The following is a 16368-nucleotide window of genomic DNA, read 5'->3' as shown; positions in this document are numbered from 1 at the left end:
GTCATATCTTATGAAGTTACAATTAGTTGAAGTATGTTGCTATTTTAAAACAATGATGGTTTTAATAAGAGAAAATATATATTAAAGTATTTCATTGCATTTTTTCCTTGATTTCTTAAAATTACTTTGCAGTTTCAAAGTTTAGTAACTTAAGCAAAAGGCTAAATTCACTGATTTTAATTTTTTTCTCCTCATTATTATGAATTTTATATCTGATATTTATATGGAATAAATCAATTTGTTCCCCATCTACATTTGCCATTTTTCATCTGTGGTAACTGATATAAGAGTAGATGTTCAGTTCCATATAGCAAATATTTTCTATTTTCTTTTCTTCTTTTTGGAAAGGAAAAACTGAAACTTTTAATTTATTGATAATATGTTCATTTATGTGCAAAAATGCTACTAGGATTAACAAGTGAGTTTAGTAACATTGTGGTATAAATTATCAATGTTCAGAAATCCATTGTATGTATATACGAGCAATGGAAACTCAAATCAAAGTAGCATAAAATGTGAACTATTTGGGGATTAATCTGACAAAAATCAGTAAGATCTGTACACTAAAAACTATAAAACATTTCAGCAAACATTTTCTGAGCCTCTCCTGTGCTTTAGGCCAAGGAGATTCAAATATGAGTCAGGGAGCATTCCACTGTGAAGGAAGGTGGTTGAATGTCCAGCAACAAAACACTACTAAATTTACTCTTTGAACACCTTGACATATACTTATATGTACAAATGTTTTTTTCCCCTCAACAGGATACCATTGTGGCTTTAAAGGCTCTGTCTGAATTTGCAGCCCTAATGAATACAGAAAGGACAAATATCCAAGTGACTGTGACGGGGCCTAGCTCACCAAGTCCTATAAAGCTTCTGATTGACACACACAACCGCTTACTCCTTCAGACAGCAGAGGTGTGCACAAGGGGCAGTTATTTAAAAATCAGTGTAGACAATTCTTTATGCTGGAATACTGCTTTATCTGTAATCTGTTGATTTCAACAAAGACTTGTTTCCAGAGCTCTGTAGAGGAATAGGGAGAAGTGGTGCCCTCCTTTGGTTGAATTTACTGAGCTCTGGAAGGGCGGGGAACTTTGGAAAGATTGGTGGAACAGGAGAAAACACGGGCACTGTAACACTGAGAAAGGAATGAACATAGAACCCTGTTGAGTTTCTGTTCTTCATAGGCACTGTGCTAGATACTTTACATATGCTATTGCATTTACTTCTCAAAGTAACTAAGAAGTAAGTACATTTATCCTTGTCATACATATGATAAAACTGAGGCTGAGAGTGGTTAAGTGACTTGCTCAAGATCATGTTACTAGTAACAGTAGAGCTAGGATTTGAACTCATCATTCCAAAGACCATGTTCTTTTCAGCTGCTCCACATGTCTTCTTAGGAGAATTGACAGAACCAGTAGTAGAATTCTTACTTTAACTGGAATAAAAGAATATGCTAGTTCTTAACTTTATTCCCTTGATAAATTTGTGGGAGGTTGAGTACAGTGGATGAAGGTGATAACTTCAGTTCTGGAAAGTGAGGAAGAGCAGTGATGATAAAGGGAAAAAAGGAATAAAGTTAGGCACAGTCGTAGACAATGTGTTATTGTGCTCCTGGGAAAGCCAGGGGATTAGGCCTTGATTAAGGGAGGTCAGGGAAGGGAGATAACTTTAGTTTCTTGTCTTTTATGCTTCAACCCCAACAGGAGGACAGACTTGTCAGTAGCACTAATATGCCCTCCCGTGAGCAGAGGTGAGGGAGCTTGGGGAGTGTGCACTTTTCCTTCCATCACCTTGCTTACCTATTTGACCCATAGCTTTTGATATGTGAGACAGTATAAAGCTCTTAGTGCTGTCAGTGATTGCTTCTGCTCCTAATGAGGGATAGGACTGATCTGTTGTGCTACTTGGAAGGATCTAGATACGGAAAATTAGCCTCATTCACTTTTTTTCACCTTGATTCAGCTTGCTGTGGTACAGCCAACTGCAGTTAATATTTCCGCAAATGGTTTTGGATTTGCTATTTGTCAGGTATGTAATGATGCTTATTTTTTTAAGTTAAATATGACTTTTTATAATAATTATTTGGTTCAGGGCTTTGCTAAATCTTAGATAACTTGAATATAATTCTTAATAGTTTACATCTATGACTTAAGCAAGATATATCACTGTCTTTAATAAAAAGTATTAGAGATGTTGCCAGCCAGTGAATAGAGAGCAATTATATAGATTGATTTTCTATTTGAAAAATAGTTCTTGGAGATTATTTGCTTTTTGAAGTGAGGGTTAATGTCCTCCAATATGATTCCTGATAACAAATACATGTTTTACTTACAATTTCTTTTTTTTTTTTTTTTTTTTTTTTTTTTTTTTTTTTTTTTTTTTTTTTGAGACGGAGTCTCGCTCTATCGCCCAGGCTGGAGTGCAGTGGCCGGATCTCAGCTCACTGCAAGCTCCGCCTCCCGGGTTTACGCCATTCTCCTGCCTCAGCCTCCCGAGTAGCTGGGACTACAGGCGCCCGCCACCTCGCCCGGCTAGTTTTTTGTATTTTTTTAGTAGAGACGGGGTTTCACTGTGTTAGCCAGGATGGTCTCGATCTCCTGACCTCGTGATCCACCCGTCTCGGCCTCCCAAAGTGCTGGGATTACAGGCTTGAGCCACCGCGCCCGGCCTACTTACAATTTCTTAATGTTCATCTGAGAATATGAAAGTCAACATGGTAGAATTATTGACTTGAGGGGAGGAATTGTGTCCCTTTAATATAAAATCTCATATAATAGTAAATATAACAATTAGAGCATAATTATGTTCAATCCTCTGGTACAGAAAGAAAATCTAAAGAAATCTACATTTTTATGGTACAGCAGGAGCTACAATAAAAATGGAAATAGTATGAAAAATACTGAATAAGATAATCATTACAGTAAATAGTACATAAAAATATTGAGGACTTTAAAATCATCTCATTAGAACCTCAAGATAATATGTGATAGGACCAAAAATGGTTGCATGCTTGAGTAGAAACAACCAACCAAACAACCAAACAAGAACACTGAAACACTTACTGAGAAAGGAAAAAAATGGCTATTATGGAGAAAAAGTACTTTTTTCAAAAACCAGCACTATCATTCTAGTTGAGAGAGCAGATACACTTGCGGAGTAGGGCAGGTATACCTTGCTAAGCAGGTATAATTTAGAAACTTCCAAATAATTCTAAGATTATTTTGCATTACACTCAGAATACAGTACACATTTTTTAAAACTAAAGGAAAAATGATCACAGTGAAAAGGAATGGTATTTAGTGAAAAGGTCAGAAAGAGAAAGTAAACAATTTATTTCGATCTTTACTAACAAAGACCATGGGAAAATTCTTATTCTCAAACTGTCTTGCAATCTAAGAGTAAATCCAAAAGTAAATATGCTGTGTATTCTAGATAAAATTGAAAAACTATATGTACTTAAATCACCAAGTTGGTTGGAATTCATTTTTGATAAACCAAATGTAGAGAAATTACTGAAACCAAGTGATGTTTTACTTGAGGCTTGAAGCACACAGGGGTAAATGTAGTACTTGCTGGTCAGAATGTTCATCAATCCCATGTCGATCTCAAAATGCAGAAAACAAAAGGAAGGGACCAGTAGGCACTTCTCATGAGGGAGGAAAAAAAATTACAAAGAAGTTGGACACCCAGAAATGGGTATTGAGATTTCTTACAGTTGATATTTTTATACGTGCTCTGGAAAAAGGAAGGCAAAGAAAACTCATGAGTTTGCAGTAAATATTACCCTCTTTTGGGTAATAAAATACTAAACTGTTGGAAATAAACTGCAAGATCTTTTAAAGTTCCCTGAGTGAGCAGTTGAGCTTTATTGCCAAATGTAAACCCTAATACTTAGTTATGGATGGGCATTAATTATGAGAGACAAATAGAGTAGTCCTTATTTGTTTCCTGATAGCGTTGGTCTCTAAAGGGATAATTGCATGCCACTGAAAGGGGAATGATGGAAATAATAGAGAGCATCTCTCCAATTTTATGAGACTATTCTTCAACTGCTTCAGGAATACTCTATAATTTAATCGTTATACTTTAAGGAAGAGTTTACAAGTGTCCAAAGTAAGATAACCAGAAGGATCAAGTGGATGAAGGATTATATGAGTTTGGATTGTGGCAGAATAAGAAGATTGCAACTTTTAGATTTGAAAAATGAAGGCTTAGAGGATTTTTTTAAGTGTGCAAATCCATGAGGGATATTAGATGTTAGTTCTGAGGGGTGTGTGTGTGTATGCACATGTGCATATGTGTATGTGTGTTAGGTATAAGTTAAAAGAAACCACAACCTTACAAAGCAACAGTAAGCTTTACGAACCTTGTTATAAAAAAGGGGATGAGGTAAAACATTTAAGTAGATTCCAATCCATCCGGGGATGAGACTGGACTAGGAAGTTTTGAGTACATTCCTAAGCTTCTGATTTAGGATCCCTTTGAGAAAGACGCAGGTCCTCAGGCTCTCCCATTATGTCTACAGCACCTTTAACATCAGTGGTGGGTACAGAGTAGATGCCGAGAAAGACCCAGTTGACTTGAAAGCTGTCATTTATTTTATCATCTTTGACAAATGTTGTATGAACAAAAAGAATCCTCAGCAATGTTCAGCTAAGGCTCTTCAATGTTTTAGTTTTGATTTATCATACTGAGAGTTTCTGAAGTTCTAGTTAGAGAGAAATGACTCCATTTGGGCAACTAATTTCCTTAGAAATTAGTGAATGCTCTCAAGATGGTTTTTTCCTCAAGGGAATGTTTACCCTCTTTGACGAAACATTATCCTCAAATATCGTCCATGGTGTGTTATTGTACTTGTTTTGGAATATTACCTAACAATGTTCTCCATTTAAAAATAATTTTATAAATTGTAATACTACTTGTTAATAGTGACACTTTGTTAGCAAGTAAAATTAATTTTTTTTCTGGTTTGAAGATTAGAAATCTTACTGGGTCCATCCGAAGAGAATCATTACCTAATACAGTATTTAGAAGGCATAATGATAGAAGTTTATGTCCAATTTGTTATTTATGCTAGTTTATTTTTTACAGCTCAATGTTGTATATAATGTGAAGGATTCTGGGTCTTCTAGAAGACGAAGATCTATCCAAAATCAAGAAGCCTTTGATTTAGATGTTGCTGTAAAAGAAAATAAAGATGATCTCAATCATGTGGATTTGAATGTGTGTACAAGGTAAGTGTCTGCTTAGGTCTCTCTTCTTTTTTTCCTTTAGAAAATAGACTTGAAGGTTTAATTATGTATAGTTGTCTAACTATATCAATATAAGAAGTTATATTGAACAAAGAATTCAATTATGTACTACACTTCAGATTACAAACTAGAAATACTACTAATTATATTCAAGCATTTATTAGATGCATACAAAAATTATTTACAGGTTTTCCCTGAATGTATAACAAATTTGAATAGAACAGTGTGTATATAAATTAATAAAACTCAGGTCTAATTTAGGAAATCATATTTAATACTTAGAGTGGTTATTTCTTGTTATGAGTTATTTTTCTGTTGAAATAATTATTTCAGGTTCATACTGAACTTTAACTGTTAGGCATTTAACCCAAAACTTTGTGATAACATGCAAATTCAATCAAGAGGATAGTTTTTTTTTAGATACATTGAAAATATTCCAGTTTAGGAGTTTCTCATACTAGATAATTAGACACTTAACAACTGAAGCTTCTGGGAGTACTTTTCAAGTTGACTCTTAAATTGTTCTATATCCAAAGCATCTGAGAATCTTGTTAAGTAATAAAGAAAAAGGGTTCTACCTCAACCCTACCGACTTCACAATAAGACCGGGAAGCTGCAGAGTTTTGGTCATTCCACTGCACACAGGAATTTGAGCACACTCCTTGTGAAAGTTTTTGAATAGAGGCTTCACATTTTTTTCTTTCGTGAATCTATTCTGTTACATCTGCCTTATTTGGTGTTGAGCTGGGACTTAAAGATGCACTGGCATTGAGGAGCTGCTGTTTGCTCTTCTAAAATATCCCATAGTGTCCTGGTTTCACTGAGCTTATTGTTGAACTAGAAGTCCCTGGTGTGGTCCTGAGCTGGCAGATGTTCTTCAAGGTCATCTCTGGGTGTTCATCCAGGTGGCCAGCCTTCACAGCCATTGCCTGGACCCAGTCTCCGCCATTACCGCTACTGTCTGTCTTTATCTTTGGACCTTCTTGTTCATGATTTTGGGGTAAAATGTCCCACATTTGTCCCATTCTTCACCTTCTTGGGCATTTTGGGCCAGCAGTAAGGGGATATCAGAATCTCTGCAGTGGCATCCTTTTCAGCTGAGAAGAAAGTGGGACTCCAATTATTTTTTACTAGTCTTCCAATTGGTCTCTGTTATAGAATAACAACTTCAAGTTATTATTATTATTATTATTATTATTATAAACAATAACAACCTACAGTAATTACAATCTTATATGCCAGGCACTGCACCAAACACTTTTAAATGCATATCATTTAATTCTTACAGTAACTCTGTAAAGGATGTGTTATTATTATCCCTGCTTTTCTCAAATTCTTAGCCTCAAGCGATCTTCCTGCGTTGGCCTCCCAAAGTGCTGGGCTTACAGGCATGAGCCACTGTGCCCTGCCTATTCCTGCTTTTCTCATTCATTTATTTATTCCCTCAGCAAGTATTGGCTGAGCCTCTACTATGTGCCAGGCATGGTGTCTGTGTGTCAGGTGTGGGAATATAATTGTAAGCCAAAAAAGACACAAGGTCTGCCCTTGTGGAACTTGCTGTTTGAGATGGATACAGAAATTAATGGAAACAATCCCCTAAGCAAGTCTCAAATTCCAATTTTGAAAAGGGCAAAGAAGAAGACCCCCATGGAGTTATGAGAGGGAGACTTTTACCTCTTAAGAGACATCAAGTGAAGAAACATGAGGAAAATGAGGTGGAGCCAGGATTCAGACTATGAAGAGACCTCAGCATTTATAGGGGTTCATGTAAGAATGCAGGATTTCCAATCTTAAGCATCAGGAATCAGATGGACAACAGAGTTTGGGTGGTAGGTAGAGCCTGAAGAAGGGAAATGTTTTCATGTGAGGGTAGGGGTTTCATAAAAAGGATTTAAATGCTGCTACTAGTTTTCTGAGAAAAATCTGTTATGAAAGACAAATAATATTTGTGTGTTTTTTCACCAGCACATTATAAAAAAGAGGATGTAAATGATGAGTTGATGGGTGCTGACGAGTTGATGGGTGCAGCACACCAACATGGCACAAGTATACATATGTAACAAACCTGCACGTTGTGCACATGTACCCTAGAACTTAAAGTATAAAAAAAAAAAGAAAAAAAGATTACCTGATATTTCAGACACTTTATCCTATCAACAGGGTCCAAGACCTTACCTCATACCAGGCTTTCTGTGTGGCATGATAGTTTAACAAATTCTGCCCCAGGCTGGTAAAGAGATCAGATCAACCAAGGTACTTTTAATATGTACCAAAAGTATAATCTGCATTGTGCTTTTAAATGTTTAAGCATATTGACTGTTTTTTTCTTATCTATATTTTTTCTCATATGCAAACACGTCTAGTTTCAATCCATTTATTTGTTCTTAATAACATCTACTTTGGCTCAGTGCATTGCCAGCAGATGGTTTCGGTTGCTTGGGGTTGCAGAACCGGCTGAAGTCAGCAGTTGTACTCTATGGCTTTTCAATCAGTCATGTTTGGCGGGTATGGGTTTTCTGCTCTAAAAAGCAAGATTTTTCTAACAGCCCTTCTTGCTTTTGCCATTTAAAAGGACAACAGGTACTAACTTAATGCTATGATCCTTTTAAATTGGAGGCAAACATCTTTCCATACTCACTTAGCTGGGCTCCTTCTGCTCCAAATGAAAAGCTCTCGCCATCAATTCATTTTAGAAAAATATTTATTTTTAAGGAGATAAAATGTTGTTGGTGCCCAGATCCTCTGATGCTCACATCATGTACAGCAGGGTGAGAGAAGGATGCAGTGTAATAAAACTTTCCAAGGCTTGTAATTCCCTCACGGTGGCCAAAGAAAACACAAAATGTTCTTCAAGTATATGGGAGAACAAAGGGAAGGCCTCTCCCTACTGGTCTGATGTTTCTAAAGCCAGACAAATAAAAGGTTGCTAAGAACTTGGATGGGACTATCACTAAGTGGTCAAGTGATGCCTCCTTCTCAGGGCCTGGCTTTCTTGGAAGTTTGGTGCTGTCAACTTTTGACAAAAGAAAAAGTGCAATTCGGTTTGGAATCACCGCTAGAAAATAGAGTTGTCTGTTGAAAGGATGTATGTTGTACTGTCACAGTTTTTAAGCACAAGCCTGTTACACTGCAGGCATTGCACACCATCTGTCAGATGAACACATCGTTGTATCATTATTCCTTATATGGTTGAAAGTTATAAGATTACCACACATGTAAGAAAACGATAACCTGTTTTAAAATTCTCTATAGTGAATTTTATTTGAACTCAAATAGTATTTGGAATAACATTTGGTGGGTTTGATTTTTGTATGAAGATAATTTGATAACAGCTGTGGGTTTTTCCTGAGGAGTTTTCATTCATCCTCCCCTCTTTGATTTAGGTTTTTGGGCCCAGCTAGGAGTGGCATGGCTCTTATGGAAGTTAACCTATTAAGTGGCTTTATGGTGCCTTCGGACACAATTCCTCTGAGCGAGACAGTGAAGAAAGTGGAATATGATCATGGGAAACTCAACCTCTATTTAGACTCTGTAAGTAGTAAAACATAAGGTAACCTGTTGACAAAGCTACTATGTTTTGTGTTCGGATGTCTACCTTACTTTAAGTATGTTTTCTTTAAGTCATTGTTATTTCAAGTTTTTGTGTCCCTGAATGAGTTTAACATGGCAACTATATATTTATCTCCATTAGAAAGATATAACTATAAAATCAATTTAGAGAGTTGCTGTTAATGACGAGCCTGATGTAGGTCTTCATAACTAAATCTCTATTTCATGCCAGATGTGAAATACATAGAAGTTTCCATATTATTATTAAAACAATTCAGCTCAGATCTGAATTTGACAGCCTCTTTGCCTCAGGGAATTGCCTAGGCTGGAGTGCAGTTGTGCAATCATAGCTCACTGCAACCTCCAACTCCTGAGCTCAAGTGATCCTCCCACTTCAGGCTCCTGAGTAGCTGGGACCACAGGTGCGTGCCACCTTGCCTAGATAATTTCCTGAGAATTTTTTTTATAGAGACGGGGTCTGACTTTGTTGCCCAGGCTGGTTTTGAACTCCTGGCTTCAAGTCATCTTCTGGTCTTGGCCTCTCAAAGTATTGGGATTACAGGTGTGAGCCGCCATGCCTGGCTGGAAGACGAATGCCTTCATTACACATTTTAAAATTCTTCCATGAAGCTTTTAACAAACCTTGAAGGGGTTAATATTCTTACCTTGAAAAATTAGGTGCTAAATCATGGAGGATTATTCTCAGAGATTTAATCTTGACATAGAATGATTACATAACCTTCATGTACTCTTTCCATCGCTGAATGACTACTACTGATTCGAGAATAAGGTGGATACAATGTGTAGGTGAAGGTAAGTGAAGAATTCCAGACTCTGCTTGGTATGTCTCAAAACTGGTGGTATGTAAGTTTATTCTTTTCTTATAGCATTTATATGAGCTTCATAGGTTGAATTGATATTGAGTTCATAGTATTCTAAGTATTTCATATTACATGGGTGGGTTTGATGTTTCTTATTTCAGTTTTGCTAAGTATGAATCAGAAATATATTGCTAAATATGTACTTTTAAAAAGATAGTTCTTGAATGTTCTCATTTGTTTTAGCACTTCAAAACCTCTTTGGTTAAAGCCCTGTTAAAACTAATTCAGTCTCAATATAATGTTAAATAACAGTCTCTAGATTCTTTTGCTCTTTAGGAATTATCTTACATTAATTACTGCTCGAAAGTCATGGGCCTGATTTGGAACTTAAAAAACAAATTTAAGGTTTTAATTTAGTAGTGTAGTTGGTTTTGGAGTTTGTCTTCTATCTTTGATGCTCTTGTTAATGGTTATTTTAATTTGAGTGTCCAGTACTCTTCGAGGGGTCAGTTTGACTTTTCATTTACTACTATTGGCAAACAAGGGAATGTTTGAAGGAATTGACTAATTTCTGATTCTTTAACGAGTGTTGTTTGCCAAATTGGCCAAATCTATTCCTCTTGGAGACGGATAGGCTGGCCTTGTGTACCCCATCTCAGTCATTGGCTGTGGAGTACAGTCCCATCTTAGTTACCTCACCTACTGGGTGACATGGCTTGCATGAACTGAGGGCAATTCCCAGGAGAAGGAGGCTGCTGTGAGCCATTAGTAGTAACTGGGGGTGGGGTACACCATCTGAGACAGGTGATCTAGGTGCATGCACCCTCAGGCTTGCTGCTTACTTAACCACTCTAATTCTCAGTATCCCATTCAGCAAAATGGAACTAAGAACAATACCTTTTTGTAAGCATTGTTTTACAAGTTAAATAAGATAGTTCATAGGAAGTACTTACTGCAGTATCTGACATGTAGAAATCCTCCCTAAGTGTTAGTGTCTGTTTCCCAAAATGGTAAGAAAAAGAAATGTCTTTACTTAATGATGAACACACAGTGTGCCAACCCCTTAAGACTGTTTTGCATTTCTCAAGGTAAATGAAACCCAGTTTTGTGTTGATATTCCTGCTGTGAGAAACTTTAAAGTTTCAAATACCCAAGATGCTTCAGTGTCCATAGTGGATTACTATGAGCCAAGTAAGTATGCTCTGGAGTTCTTAATACTTTAGAAATTAAGCCAGGCATTCATTCACTTATTGGAAGTGACCATCTGTTGGATTGGTTCTGTGGCGAGGGCAGGATTTGGTAGGAGGAAGTATAGGCGGTGGGGAGGCAGGAAGTGAGCATTTCATTTCAGTGAAGACTACTGATAATTTACAAGGGTCACATGATAGGTTTTAGCATATGAAATTTAAACACGATATATTTTTTCATGTTTTAGGTTTTTAACTCACAATTATAAACTTTACAAAGAAAAATTGACATAGAGAGTCCAGTTATGTTTCATTTGCAAGGTATTGCTTCTCTTCCAAGCACCCATTCCATCTGGTTCCAGCTTTAAAATGGGAGTTCTGGCCAGGCGCGGTGGCTCAAGCCTGTAATCCCAGCACTTTGGGAGGCCGAGACAGGCAGATCACGAGGTCAGGAGATCGCGACCATCCTGGCTAACACGGTGAAACCCCGTCTCTACTAAAAAATACAAAAAAACTAGCCGGGCGAGGTGGCGGGTGCCTGTAGTCCCAGCTACCCGGGAGGCTGAGGCAGGAGAATGGCGGGAACCCGGGAGGCGGAGCTTGCAGTGAGCTGAGATCCGGCCACTGCGCTCCAGCCCGGGCGACAGAGCGAGACTCCGTCTCAAAAAAAAAAAAAAAAAATAGGAGTTCTTCTAAAAGTAGAGCTACCCTTTGACCCCACAATCTCATTACTGGGTATATACCCAAAGGACAATACATTGTTCTACCAAAAAGACACCTGCACTGATATATTTATTGCAACACTAATTCACAATAGCAAAGAGGGCATTGACCTAGGTGCCCATAAACTGTGGATTGGATAAAGAAAATGTGGTACATGTACACCATGGAATACTATACAGCTGTAAAAAAGAAATAAATTATATCTTTTGCAGCAACATGGATGCAGTGGAAGGCCATTATTCTAAGTGAATTAATGCAGAAACAGAAAACCAAATATCACATGTCCTCACTTATAAGTGGGAGCTGAACATTGGGTATACATGCCCATAAAAATGGGAACAGTAGACACTGGGGACTTCAAAAGTGGGGAGGGAGAGAGGGGAACAAGGGCTGAAACACTCTCTGTTGGGTACTATGTTCATTATTTGGGTGACAGGGTCAACAGAAGCCCAAACCTCAGCATCACATAATATACCCTTGTAACAAACTTGTACATGTACCCTTGAATAGTAAATAAATAAATAACATATGACCCAGCCATCCCACTACTGGGTATATACCCAAAGGATTATAAATTATTCTACTACAAAGACACATGCACACGTATGTTTATTGCAGCACTATTCACAATAGCAAAGACTTGGAATCAACCCAAATGTCCATCTGTGACAGACTGGATTAAGAAAATGTGGCACATATACACCATGGAATACTATGCAGCCATAAAAAAGGATGAGTTTGCGTCCTTTGTAGGGACATGGATGCAGCTGGAAATCATCATTCTTAGCAAACTATCACAAGAAGAGAAAACCAAACACCGCATGTTCTCACTCATAGGTGGGAACTGAACAAGGAGATCACTTGGACTCGGGAAGGGGAACATCACACACCGGGGCCTATCATGGGGAGGGGGCAGCGGGGAGGGATTGCATTGGGGAGTTATACATGATATAAATGATGAATTGATGGGTGCTGACGAGTTGATGGGTGCAGCACACCAACATGGCACAAGTATACATATGTAACAAACCTGCATGTTGTGCACATGTACCCTAGAACTTAAAGTATAATAATAAAAATAAAATAAATAAATAAATAAATAAATAACAAATAATAAATAAAATGGGACTTCTTCAGGAGAGAACATGAACAGCATCTGCAATGCAGTAGCATTGGCTGGAGTTAACTGTTTCTTTATCGAGGGAGTCTGGTGTTTTGCTGAAACCTACACTTGATAACATATTTTTAAAAGTGCATCAAGAAAAATATAGCCTCTTTGGAAAATAACTTGAGCTTCTTTGATTTTTCTGGCAACTCATTTTTATAAAATGATGGAAATTTAGGATGTAAAAATAGAGAGCTGGTCTGGAGATGGCCCAAGTTTAATAGGATGAATCCATGTTCAGTCAGAGTGACTTTTTGTATGTGATCTCTGGCCTAATGTTTCTAATTGTAATATGCCTTATTTTGAATAAGCACTTGTGGTGGCTCAGAATCATCACAATGCATGAGAAGCATGAGCATTTTTGTGTGTTAGGTCGTTGTAGATAATTACACTTTAAATGAGACGAACTCGTTCCCATTGTTAGTGCTTCATAGAGTATTCAAGACTAAAATGTAGCACCAGTTCTCTCCTCTTAGTCAACAAGCCAGTTCCTCTTGTCTTTTGCCTCCTATTGGCACTGAGGAAGAGGATTCACCCAGGTTCTTGTGGGACATTTGGGAAACAGTGATGTGGCACTTTTTTCCTAGTGGAGGGATGGAATACATTGTGGAGACCCAATGACAGTAACTAGTTATCCAACTTTATTACTTAACTTAGTTGCAAAATTCCCCAACTTATATTTCTTGGGTACATGGGGAACATTTTAAACATTTGAGAAACAAAAATAATTCAGTCTATGCAAATTTTTATGGAAAACAACTTACTTATGAGGAGGCCATTTTAAAATGAAAATATGGGAAAGATCAGAATAAGCTAAACCTTCCAACCCATTTTAAATAATCCCGAAACACATTTACGATATGGACAACAGTCTCTGAAAAATCGTGAATAAATTTGACAATAGAATATGTTTTTAAAACATTATAAAACTCATTGATGTTTTACAGTGAGTTTACTGTGGTGTTATAGGTACTTTATGTAGTTTTTTCATGTTAGCTTTTAGATACTATATGCTCAGTGTTTTAAAACAAGGTATTGCCTAGGCAGTCTTCGCTTCATATTTATGTATTTTTTTACTAGAGCCCAGGGTAAATGCCTCTTTTCAGTAGTTCTAATGATTAGAATTTGATTTGAGTGCATAGAGAATGTCATCCTAAAATAAACTCTTGAGGAGGTTAAACAGCCCTCAACTGAAAATTCTCCCTGATGCAGTAAGAGATGAAAGTGGTGCTTGTGATTGCAGTGTGCAGCTGCAGTCTATTTGCTGTCTTTTAATGCTGGCCAACTGCTGGTAGTAGACAGATTGGACTGAATGCATTGTTTCTCTTTTGGATTTGGTTAGTACTTTGGATCATTCTTGGACATTTCAGTTGTTTCTTGTAAAGAAAAATAAAATTAGGTGAAGAATGGAAAACTCAGAAAAGTGTATCGAAATGCTCTTACGTTTTGGCAAAGTCAAGGTTTCTAAACAAGGGAGCCGTGTGAACTGATGTCTGCTTCTTTGAACAGGGAGACAGGCGGTGAGAAGTTACAACTCTGAAGCGAAGCTGTCCTCCTGTGACCTTTGCAGCGATGTCCAGGGCTGCCGTCCTTGTGAGGATGGAGCTGTAGGCTCCCATCATCACCCTTCAGTCATTTTTATTTTCTGTTTCATGCTTCTGTACTTTTTGGAACTTTGGCTGTGATTTATTTTTAAAGGACTCTGTGTAACACTAACATTTCCAGTAGTCACATGTTTTCATAGTGGAATACTGCTTCTATTTTGAAAACAGTTTTTTTTTTTTCTTTCTATGGGGTTAGGGGGGTGGTGTACAATAGGTCCTAGTGTGTATAGCTGCATAGATTTCTTCACCTGATCTTTGTGTGGAAGATCAAAATGAATGCAGTTGTGTGTCCATATTTTCTCCTCTCAAAATCTTCTAGAATTTTTTTGGAGGTGTTTGTTTTCTCCAGAATAAAGGTGTTATTTTAGAATAGGTATTCTCCTCATTTTGTGAAAGAAATGAACGTAGATCCTTAAGCATTATTACACATCCATGTTTGCTTAAAGACGGATGTCCCCAGGAATGGGAGAAAACAGCCAGCAGGAGGAGCTTCATCTGTTCCCTTCCCACCTCCAACCTAACCCTACTGCCGACCCCACCCCAACGCACCCCATGCCCAGTGGTCTCAGTAGATACTTCTTAACTGGAAATTCTTTCTTTTTAGGATCTACGTGATGAATTTTTTTTTTAAGTGGCACAGTCTTTTTCTGTTCGAAAACTGATCACACACCCCAGCCATTTCCCTCCCTCTCTTTTTCTTCTGTAGAGAAATGTGAGGGGCAGTACATTTCCCTGTGCTTTGCACACCATCTCAGAGGTTGAGGAGCATACTGAAAACTGCCCTGGCGGTTGCTGGGTGTGCTGTCTCCTTCCCACATCCTCAGCCCCACACCAGCTCTATTTCAGGGGTGGGAGTCAGAGAGCACAGAAATATGTGCCTCATGGGACTTCGATTAGAAGATCCTAGACCAGGAGACACTGTGAGCCAGGAGTACAGCAAAATACTAGATAAGTCACTGCAGACCAACCTCCCTGCAGTCTGGGAAAGAAGCTGGGTTTGTGGAGAATCAGAGCATCTTGACATGATTGCTGACCTAAAGATCGCTGGCATTGGCCAGGGATCCTGTGTCAACTGTTCTAGGTTCAGGAGTGTGAGCATCAGACTGCCAGTTGTCTAGTGACATCTGATGCTTGCTGTGAACTTTTAAGATCCCCGAATCCTGAGCACCTCAATCTTTAGTTGCCCTGTATTCTGAAGGGTAATATAATTTATCTGGATGGACATTTTATTTTATTTTATTTTTTTGAGACGGAGTCTTGCTCTGTCGCTCAGGCTGGAGTGCAGTGGCCGGATCTCAGCTCACTACAAGCTCCGCCTCCCGGGTTTACCCCATTCTCTTGCCTCAGCTTACCGAGTAGCTGGGACTACAGGCGCGCGCCACCTCGCCTGGCTAGTTTTTTGTATTTTTTAGTAGAGATGGGTTTTTACCGTGTTAGCCAGGATGGTCTCGATCTCCTGACCTCGTGATCCGCCCGTCTCGGCCTCCCAAAGTGCTGGGATTACAGGCCTGAGCCACCGTGCCCGGCCAATTGGATGGACATTTTAAAGATGAATCCCCTTTTTTCTTTTCCTCATTCTTTCTTTTCTTTCCTTCTCCCTTTCTTCTTTGCCTTCTAAATATACTGAAATAACTTAGATATGTGTCAACAATTAATGATCTTTTACTCAATCTAAGAAATGGTTTAGTTTTTCTCTTTAGCTCTGTGGCATTTCTCTCAAGTGGACATGGGAAAAAGTAATTGCCATGGGCTCCAAAGAATTTGCTTTGTTTTTAGCTATTTAAAAATAAATCCATCAAAAATAAGGTATGCAAATGTATCTTTTAAAGTTAATTTTTAAAAATGCTCTTGCTTTAGTGAATTTTCAGAAATTATAGTGGAATGGATGCTCATATATTGCTTATGGATATTTTGGATACCAGGGTAGGAATAACTGACAATCAGTATTTTAAAGCTGGCAAACCTATACGTAGAAAATAGATTCCCAGATAGTGGTCTATGAAGAGGGCAGTTAAGTATCAAATACCTACTTTTCTTGCCTTTTTTTTTTTTTTAAGT

At 37.9% G+C, this 16368-nt stretch overlaps 1 protein-coding gene across 1 annotated transcript in view; it reads left to right on the top strand.

Moving 5' to 3' along the window:
* Positions 1-16115, top strand: part of CD109 (CD109 molecule) — a 147645-nt gene extending 131530 nt beyond the window's left edge. The window contains exons 28-34 of the mRNA XM_011942956.1: positions 763-918; positions 1972-2037; positions 5101-5243; positions 8645-8792; positions 10720-10822; positions 14216-15533; positions 15851-16115. Of these exons, the coding sequence (XP_011798346.1) occupies positions 763-918; positions 1972-2037; positions 5101-5243; positions 8645-8792; positions 10720-10822; positions 14216-14391 (792 nt within the window). The 3' untranslated portion in view covers positions 14392-15533; positions 15851-16115. The remainder of the gene's footprint in view (positions 1-762; positions 919-1971; positions 2038-5100; positions 5244-8644; positions 8793-10719; positions 10823-14215; positions 15534-15850) is intronic.
* The last annotated feature ends 253 nt before the right edge of the window (positions 16116-16368 follow it).

The sequence above is a fragment of the Colobus angolensis genome, unplaced genomic scaffold, assembly GCF_000951035.1.
Source record: "Colobus angolensis palliatus isolate OR3802 unplaced genomic scaffold, Cang.pa_1.0 Scaffold213, whole genome shotgun sequence".
Classification (NCBI taxonomy): domain Eukaryota; kingdom Metazoa; phylum Chordata; class Mammalia; order Primates; family Cercopithecidae; genus Colobus; species Colobus angolensis.
Note: the sequence above shows the minus strand (reverse complement) of the source record. Positions and strands in the feature narration are given on the sequence as shown.